Source organism: Pseudorasbora parva, chromosome 10 (genome assembly GCF_024679245.1).
Source record: "Pseudorasbora parva isolate DD20220531a chromosome 10, ASM2467924v1, whole genome shotgun sequence".
In the NCBI taxonomy this organism is placed as follows: Eukaryota; Metazoa; Chordata; class Actinopteri; order Cypriniformes; family Gobionidae; genus Pseudorasbora; species Pseudorasbora parva.
Genome location: NC_090181.1, coordinates 19,837,538 through 19,847,115, shown reverse-complemented (window position 1 = coordinate 19,847,115; position 9,578 = coordinate 19,837,538). Strand labels below are relative to the sequence as shown.

Genomic DNA, 9,578 nt, shown 5'->3' with positions numbered 1-9,578 from the left:
AAATCTGGACGCCCCAATCACATCGTGTATAGAGTGGGCGGGCGGGGCCATAATGACGACGGCCGAGTTGCGTTTGCGTGCTTCTAGTAAACACAGAAACTGGCGAACAGCGGCGGTCTTTCGAATCAGCTCTGACCGCGACTCTGGAAGACTTGGAGTTAAGCTTTTCTCTGAGAAAAGAACAAAGAGCGGGAAGATGTGTTCATAGTTTAGCCGACCGGATACGGCGAATGTTTAATCAGTCAGCGAGCTCTGCTTCACCTTCGTTGCTCTGGTTGGTGTAGCGCTATCCTATCGCGTGCAGAGGGAGTTTGAAAGACAACCGTTTATCCCGCCCCTCGGATTGAGCCCAGTCTATGGTGAGTTTCCAGACTACTGGGAGACTAGAATGTATTGTGTTTTCTGCAACTGCTTTCACAAGAAAATGTTTATATGAATCATATGAACATATCATTTTTTTTTTTTTTTTTTTTAAGTAAACACAGTCCACCCTTAACTCCATGCCGAAACATAACACCACTGGGGCATAAACAGATTTTACAAAAATGTACAAATAAGATTGTACAATTTAACCACCAATATCACACAAAAAATGTAATGTATAGCTTCAAATTGCCATGGGATTGTGTTCGTTTACAGGTTAATCTTTATGCCATGAAGTGGCGACAAGTGATTTTGAGTGAATCATTCTTTGACTGATTAAACTGATTAGTTAAAAAAGGCCAGATTTGTTCAGGAACGGACGTCTAAGTGAACCACTGAGTCATTCACTCAATTTTGAATGACGTAAAATTTCAGTCAGTGATGCTGCTGCTTTAGCTTTGTTTGGATTTTCATTGGATTAGCAAAAACAAGCAATATTGTGTCTAAGATGTAAGCTCAATATTAATTCTCTATCATTCAATATTGTTTGTTTATTGAACTGAAACTTATGGAAGTTGTATATCACATTTGCAATCATGCTTTTTCCAAGCTTAATCCTAATGGACCCTTTTCACAAACTGTGATGACGAGTTAACATCATAAATCTTTTAGTTTTTATTATCATTATCATTATTATTATTATTATTATTATTATTATTATTATTATTATTATTATTATTATTATTATTATTATTATTATTATTATTGTACAAAAACATATTTCATCAAAAATGATGTACATTTGCGACATTATATATAACTATATTATATACTTTTTGTTATATTATCTTGGCATTAATTACATTATTTTTAATAATAACACACTTTTTCTCTTCAGACCAACATAATCTGTCAAATCTATCAAGTCATAAAATTGCTAACATGTATTTTTCTTTTGCAATTCAAGGAAATGGGAAGGTATATTTGTTGTAGTTTCCACTAGAAGTCAACCCAACTATAATGACATCTGTTTCTGAGAGCCCTGGAAATATAAAAAGGGTCCATGCTGTGATGGAATTTTTAATTAATCATAACTAACATGTAATTTTCTTGCAGGATTAACATTTATATGCTTTTGAAAACAAAATGTCCCCAAACATTTGACCAAAGTCAATGTGTGTCTGAATCATATCTAAATACAACAAAAGGGGAAATAAAACTAGAAATATATCTAAATATACTGTATAACTCATGACAAGGAACTATATGTAAGAAATGTATTTCAGCAGTTTTTCTCAGTCGCTTTGGTAGATTTCTCAGATCAGAATTGAACTTCTCAAAACTACCTGTTCAATTCTCACATCATTGTTTCACTTGTGCATATCAAAATAGCAGTTTCTCATTTCTTTGAACAAGCTGCAAATGCTTCGGTACATCCATGCAAATGATTATGTACAATTTTCTGTTTTTTCCTACATTATCAGTTGCTTATGTCATGTTGATCAAAATGTATAATATTGGGTCTCTGTTGAATAGTCTCACCCTCCACAACATTTAGGCACAAGCTCATAGCATAAGTCTTTACATGCAAAATTGTTGAACAAGTTATCATAATATGTCAAGCATATTTCTATACTTTCTATATTTCCATTAGACTTTTTTTCTAAATCTGTCCTGAATTTTGTAAATTGCTCCCAGATGTTCACATTTCTTCTTTAGGTTTTTTTGTGTGTGTGCTATTCAGTGCAGTCTTTTCATTTCTGTATCTCAATGACATTTTCTGTCAATAAAATACAGTACAAACAGTAAGAGTGTAAATTTAAATCTTTTCCATTCTCTTGCAATTACACTCACACATACACTAAGATGTAACTTACAATTGACAATAATTGTCATCAAAATTTTAGCCGTAGTTTCCATCAGAACATCCCTCCAGAGTAAACTGTTATATTGACAACATGACTAAACAATTTTACTGTCTTATCCGTACACAATTACACAAGGACTTTCATTCATTCTGACATGTTCATAGACACAGATATTTACTTTTGAGAGATGAACTAAAGATTTTGAGCAAGAGAGTGGCTTTTTAGGTTATCCATGGTGTTTTGATATTTGTACAAATTGTTTTGAGAAATACACTTACTGTTTTGCAAATTGTGAGTTTGATTCGAGAAATGTACCAAAGCGACTGAGAAAAACTGTAATCATAAAATGGCCCTGATATTTAACTAGACATCAAGAAATCATGTTAATTTAAAATACTTATATCACTAACAACAGTCAGGCCAGGATATTGTCATTTAAAAGTTGTTGTTGCAGCCCTCAACTGATGTTGATGTCGACATGTTGTGTTTTGGCCTGAAGCTCCACCCTCCACCTATCGACCAATCACAAAGTCAGTAGTGTTTCTGCATCCAGGTTGCCAGATCTGCTCTAGTTACCACAGCTACAGCTACAAACACTCCTGCTGGATCCTGCAGCCTATCTGGCAACCTCGAGTCAGGGGGAAGGTGGAGAGGGGAAACTGAATGCAGTACCAGTTTTTGCCACAATATTACATACACTTCCTTTAAGTAAAAGTATTCAAGAAATCCAAGTTTTTTTATATATATAACTAATAACAAAAGGTTTTGCTAAATTATACATATACATTGTTTTGTTGGAAAATGATGTAATAAATCATGTCACCTGTGCCATGTTACTATTCTATTAAAACTGATATATTTCCGTCGATCAGGAAATGCCCCAGGTAAAGTCAGGTGTGTGGTAAAATCTACAACAAAGCTCAATAGTCCTCTTGCTCATATTATATTTTACATAGCATATAAGTGAAAGTGTTCATTACTATTTTATATGAGATAACAGTACAAACTGACAACAATTGCTAAAGTCAGCATTTTTTTAAAGGTCCCATGGCATGGATTATTTTATTATTTTATAATGCTTCCTGAGATGTACTTATATTGTTAGTATGTAGTCGTGCGAGGCCGCGAGCAGCAGCAGTAGCACTCACTGACAGAGAGAGAGAGAGAGAGAGAGAGAGAGAGAGAGAGAGAGAGAGAGAGAGAGAGAGAGAGAGAGAGAGAGAGAGAGAGAGAGAGAGAGAGAGACTAAAGCCCTATTCGTACTGGATGAGACGTGTGGGTAAAGTAATTATTACCAGAGGTTCTCTGTGATTTTAGTCCCGTCCCAATGTGCCATCTCTGTAATCATTACGGTCATTGTCAGTGAAGATTACCGAGACTTTTACCTTCTGTAAAAAGGTCCGGAAAAATTATCTTGGGTAATACTAATCCCGTTCGAATAGACCCACAGTAAAAATGTGTGGTAAAATTCCATCATTTCCAGTTTAGACGTTTTTAAAAAAGCGCATTTTGCGAGCATGGAGGCGCTTGAAGCATTCGACTGCGTTGTAGGTTTTGGGACACATCTGGGTTGCACTTTATTTTGATAGTCCACTTTAGACATTCTACTAACTATAAGTAACTTTGCAACTACATGTCAGCTAACTCTCATTAGAGTATTAGTATACTGTCAGTAGACTGGTAGGTCATGGTTAGGTGTTAGGGTTCGGGTTAGTAGAATAAGTTGAATTGTAGTTGCCAATTTACTTATAGTCAGTAGAATGTCTGTTGGGGGAACCCGACAAAATAAAGTTTTAGTAATATTAATCAGACAGTCTACAAATACTCTAATTACAATTAGTTGACATGCAGTTGCAAAGTTACTTATAGTTAGTAGAATGTCTAAAGTGGACTATCAAAATAAAGTGTTACCCAAATCTGTGTCAAACGTCCAGTATTTTCCACATATCATTTAAAGCAAAAAGAAGATCAAAAGCATTTATTAGAGGAACAACACTTATTTTAGCTCTAGCAAAGTGTCTATTACCCAACACAATCCAATCAGAATCATTAGACTGGATCTAACTGTTTATTAAAACACACATATATAGCCTGAGACGGAGTTCAGACTGGCGCTCATGTTGTGTTTGACCCTGTGATAACAGCAGCGTCATACGCACATGGCAACACGGAGGATACTGTCGTGTGTAAAGCGAGTTACTCCTCCCACTTCTACTAGTTTTACTGAGATGTCTTATCCCATGCGAATTGGCCATTAATATTACAGACGTCCTGAGGTAAAATGACTTTACCCCCATGTCCCCATGTTAATCTAATCCCGTCCGAATAGGGCTTAAGCTGGGTAAAGATTGCTGAGGAAGTGTGTACCGAGTTGTTGAGAGCATGAGGGGAGTTTATTTTGTTTGTATCTGAGAGCTCTGAATAAACACGAGTGAACTTTAAAACGTAATTTCGACCACAGCTAACAGCAAACATGACATCGACATGAATACAGTAAGAGCTTCTGTTGAGCATAATTACTAGAGCAACATCATTTAAACAGCAGTTTGGACAAGTGTGCACTGCAGATATACGTGTGATGGACAGATCCGAACATTATAAAGACTGTTCTTTGATCGCTCTCTGTAGTTTAATCATTTAAATAGCATATCTGTTTCATGCTGCTAACAGAAATGACATGAAGTTGATTGTTTTAGTCACTGGCTTGATTCACTGATGCATCAACACGGCCAGCTGCAGGACTGACAGTATTAAACGATTTAGAAAGAAAGTTTGTGTGAACTTGAATGATTAGCTACACATCAGAACTCACTGTTTATGGTGGTGCTGTTGAATCCATATGGTACAGCCTCTGCTGCTGACATGCCACTGATAAACTGAATCCATTCTCTACTAATTCTCTGGGCGGGCAAAGCAGAGGAAGGGGAGGAAACCTTTCCTGGTATGACGTCATAACAGGATAATTCAAGATCAGTTCATACGGGCTCTGATTTTTTCAAAGGCAGAGAAAGACAGCTAGAACTCTGTTTACACCGATCAAAATTTATAGCCCCTTGGGGACAATATGCAGGCTAGGGGAGCTCATATAAATGTTGAAAAACCTCATAAAATAAAAATGTCATGCCTTGGGACCTTTAAGGTGGGTCTTAGCATTTTGTACAAAACTAGCCAGCGCAAGAGCTTTAACAGTCCTTTTTTTTTATCTGGATCAAATGTTTTAAAAATGAAAGTCAGGTATTGCTTCTAAGGTCAGCTTTAAGGATTTTCTACTTCTCTAAGTTTTTATTCATTGTCAGTAATGATTCTCTAAGGCATTATGGGAATGATGCACAACCCAGGCAGTAACTCATCGCGTCGGGGGACGCCCACAGTTATTGTAAGAACAAGCCTCGGGGAATCTCACAAACCGCAACCTCACAAATATGATGATATCAAGGAGCAAATGGCAAGAATCGAGGCCATTAAGAGTGGCGTAAATGAGCACTTTGCAATAAATGATTGGACCCTCTTTAATCTTTGAACAGTTTTCACTGCGTGGAGTTGTGCTCATTCATATGATATATTCATCCACATTTTTCTGAGAGCTGTTATGTGTGGAGCTGCAGAGTTCATTGGAAGGGTAAGAGAATATAGAGGAGAGAGGAAAGGAAGGACACTCACTCAGAAAAAAAAATGCAAAGTGACACGAGCAGGAACTAAAAACAGCTGCGTGTTTTGGAAAGCGTCACCCTTAAGCAAATGCATATATTCACTGCATTATTTATATTCATAGAAATGTCATCACAGTTCACATATTATTTTTCTGCATTTTCTCCTTACATTTATACTTTGATGCTGTTAATTCATTATTTGACATAAGTTATTGATATATATATAAGCAACCCTACACCAGAACCCCCCACCCCTTCCACCAAACTTTACACTTGGCACATTGCAGTCAGGCAAATGCTGTTCTCCTGGCAACAGCCAAACCCAGACTCCTCCATCAGATATCCAGAAAGAGAAGTGTGATTCATCACTCCAGAGAACATGTCTACACTGATCTAGAGTCTAGTGGCGGCGCACTTTACACCACTGCATTTGACACTTTGCATTGCTTTTGGTGATGTAAGGCTTAGATGCAGCTGCTCGGCCATGGAAACCCATTCCATGAAGCTCTCTACACACTGTTCTTGAGCTAATCTAAATGCCACATGCAGTTTGGAGGTCTGTAGCTATTGACTCTGCAAAAAGTTGGCAACTTCTGCAAGTGTATGATGTGTGTGTGTGTGTGTGTGTGTGTGTGTGTGTGTGTGTGTGTGTGTGTGTGTGTGTGTGTGTGTGTGTGTGTGTGTGTGTGTGTGTGTGTGTGTGTGTGTGTGTGTGTGTGTGCGTGCATGTGTGTGTGTGTGTCAAGGTTATTTTCGTAAACGAAAACTGAAACTAAGACTAAAACTATTGGTCAAAAAACATTTTCGTAAACTGAAATAAAATTAAAAAATTTGAATAAATAAAAAACTAAAACGAAACGAAACTAACTACTCTTACTAAAAAACGAACTGAAATAAAATAATAATTAGCAAAAATAAATATTCGTTTTCGTTATTAATAAGCCCTATTTAATGTGGTGGAAAATCTGACTGTGGCGGTTGAGGGAGTGTCTGTATTGCGCTACTGCGCGTGAAGCGATCTGAGGAGATTAACCGCTGTCCTGTGACGGACGCGTGCAGACAGGCAACAACACATCGCTAGTCTCAAACGGCAGTTCACAAAGAATCAATGCGTCCGTGGCAGTGAAATGGGAAATAACACGAGGTAATGAGATGCACGTTGAACTTCTTTTAACTTAAGCTCACTGTTTTAGAATGCTGTTTCTTACGCGACGAGAGACACAGGCGCAAAAGTCAGCAACTATAGTAGCATGTACCAGTCTACTGTGCGTTTGAGATTTAATGTTTGCATAATATTGACAGGCTCAAAGGTGTTATCATAATCATTTACTACTAATAATATTATTATCTGTGTGGAGACATTTCCCCACAAAGTAGGGAATACCAGGACACACACACACACACACACACACGTTTGTTTCACTATATAAGTGAGGACATTGCATAGACTTCCATTGATTTTATATCAGGTTAATGATATTTTATATCTCCTAACCCAACCCCTATCCCTAAACCTACCCATCCCAAGAACGTGCAAAACAATAGATTTAAATAAAAACATGTTTTGGCCGATTTATAAGCCTTTTTAACTATTGATGACATTTGACTGGTCCTCACTAGTTAAAAAGGCTTATAAATAATAATAAAGTTATCATAATATTTTACTAGATAAATGAGGACATTGGTCCCCTTTACAATTAAAGCACAACACACACACACACACACACACACACACACACACACACACACACACACACACACACACACACACACACACACACACACACAGAGCACAACAGTGTGTGTTGGCTGTATTCAGATGACTTTAGCTGTGGTCTTACACTGCTAGCCTACATTGTACTACTGAAGAAATTAAAATAAGCTTTTAATTGTTTAACAATATTTCATCTTTGTTATGAATGAGTTTGTCTGGAATTTATAATTTTTACTTTTATATTTTACGTTGCATTTATTTTGTTCTTTAAGATAGATCCTCTGAGTATTAGCCTATGTCAAAAATATCAAATATAATTTTTTTAATATCAAAATATAATTTATTTCATTTTTAATCTCCAGATTGTTGTTTGTATAGGTCATAGTTTGACTCGAGCTTTTTTGCTCAAAGGTGAAGACCCAACTTTATGCATGTTTTGTAAGACCGTCCTGGGTTTAAACAATAATGCTTGTTTATCAAGTTATTTCACTTAAGGAAGTAAGATTAAACTCTAATCTCTGCAAACATTAAACTTTGCTGAAATTAAAAACCTTGATTTGGTCTCTACACTTCATTATGGTAACTCTGCTAAACTATAATTACTAAAACTAAAACTGAAACTAAATAAATAAAAACTAAATAGAAATGTATTTGCAAAATAAAAACTAAACTAAAACTAGCAAAACCATTTGTAAAACTAACTAAAACTAAACTGAAATTTGTAGCAAAATTGAAAACGATACTAAAATAAAAACTAATTTCAAAAAGCAAAACTATAATAACCTTGGTGTGTGTGTGTGTGTGTGTGTGTGTGTGTTTGGAAGCAAAATACCTAATATAAAATATCCTAACTGTATTACATTTTAACCATGGAAGTCTATTTTTAGCCAGGTAATACATGCACTTTTGCCTGTAAAATATATTTTTTAAATTTTATTCAGAATGGCTGGATATGTTTTAATCATCTTTCTGCTTCGCTTGTTCATTTCGAATGCATGACAAATACATTTGAAAATACATTTTTCAAATACCCTGTAGTAGTCTCTGAAATAGTAAAAGCTGTAAAAAAAAAAGGTTCAGATGTGTCACATCGTTGGACAACTTACCAAAAAGTAAAATGTCATATCAGTTTCCTACATTGCACAAGGTTAAAATCAAGATACTGAAGTTTCTCAAGCATAGCCAATGTTTAAGTTCAGCAACAGAATACAGACTAATGACTGTCAGCGATTGTTTAATCTGGTGCATGAGTGATCGCAGCGCCTGTTGTTTTGCTCTGGGACTGTCATGGCCGGTTCGGTTTGATTAATGCCTGTTGTAGTTTTGGGTTTTGAGTACATCTCGAGCTCCACTGCTATTCTCCAAGCGCTCTGTGGTACTGCTTCGGGCATTTCCGTTTTGTGTACTAGAACTGGACCCTGCTGACCTGTTTTCAGTTCAAAGAACAAAACACTGACTCGCCGGACCAGCTTGATTAATGCCTCTCCCTTTCACTCTCTCCCTTTACTTTGCTTGCTTTAAATCACAAAAGTAGCAGCTTTCTTACCTTTATGATAACCATCTGTTGATATGCAGGTGTTACAATGAAAATGCTAGTCATGTAGAAGAAAATCACTGGCTCCACTGTAACAACTCTCCTTAGCTTCTCTTTCCATGCCGACATATTCAGCTTTGCAGTGACAGATATAGGGGCGAGGAAGGAAAAAGGAAAAAGTCTCTTAATATTAAAGCCGTGTTAGGTAGAGTAAACCCATGTTAATCGTTCATACTGTCCAAATGGAATAATGGACAAGGGAAGTGTTTTCTTGTTAAAACACACTGTAAGGTTAGTCACATGCATGTCAGCTGGAACAGGAGGAAATTGTCTCTCTCAACATTCTCTTATCAGGAGTTGTTCTACTTTGTGGTTGTAAAAGTGGTTGGCCTTTATTTGCCCTATGAACACATCCCCCACAGATTCACACTTCCCCAGCAAAAACAAAG

General features: G+C 36.6%; 1 protein-coding gene across 1 annotated transcript in view; it reads right to left on the bottom strand.

Moving 5' to 3' along the window:
- Positions 1–9,354, bottom strand: part of zgc:174356 (uncharacterized protein LOC100137120 homolog) — a 53,657-nt gene extending 44,303 nt beyond the window's left edge. The window contains exon 1 of the mRNA XM_067454584.1: positions 9,142–9,354. Within this exon, the coding sequence (XP_067310685.1) occupies positions 9,142–9,258 (117 nt within the window). The 5' untranslated portion in view covers positions 9,259–9,354. The remainder of the gene's footprint in view (positions 1–9,141) is intronic.
- Between the last annotated feature and the right edge of the window lie 224 nt (positions 9,355–9,578).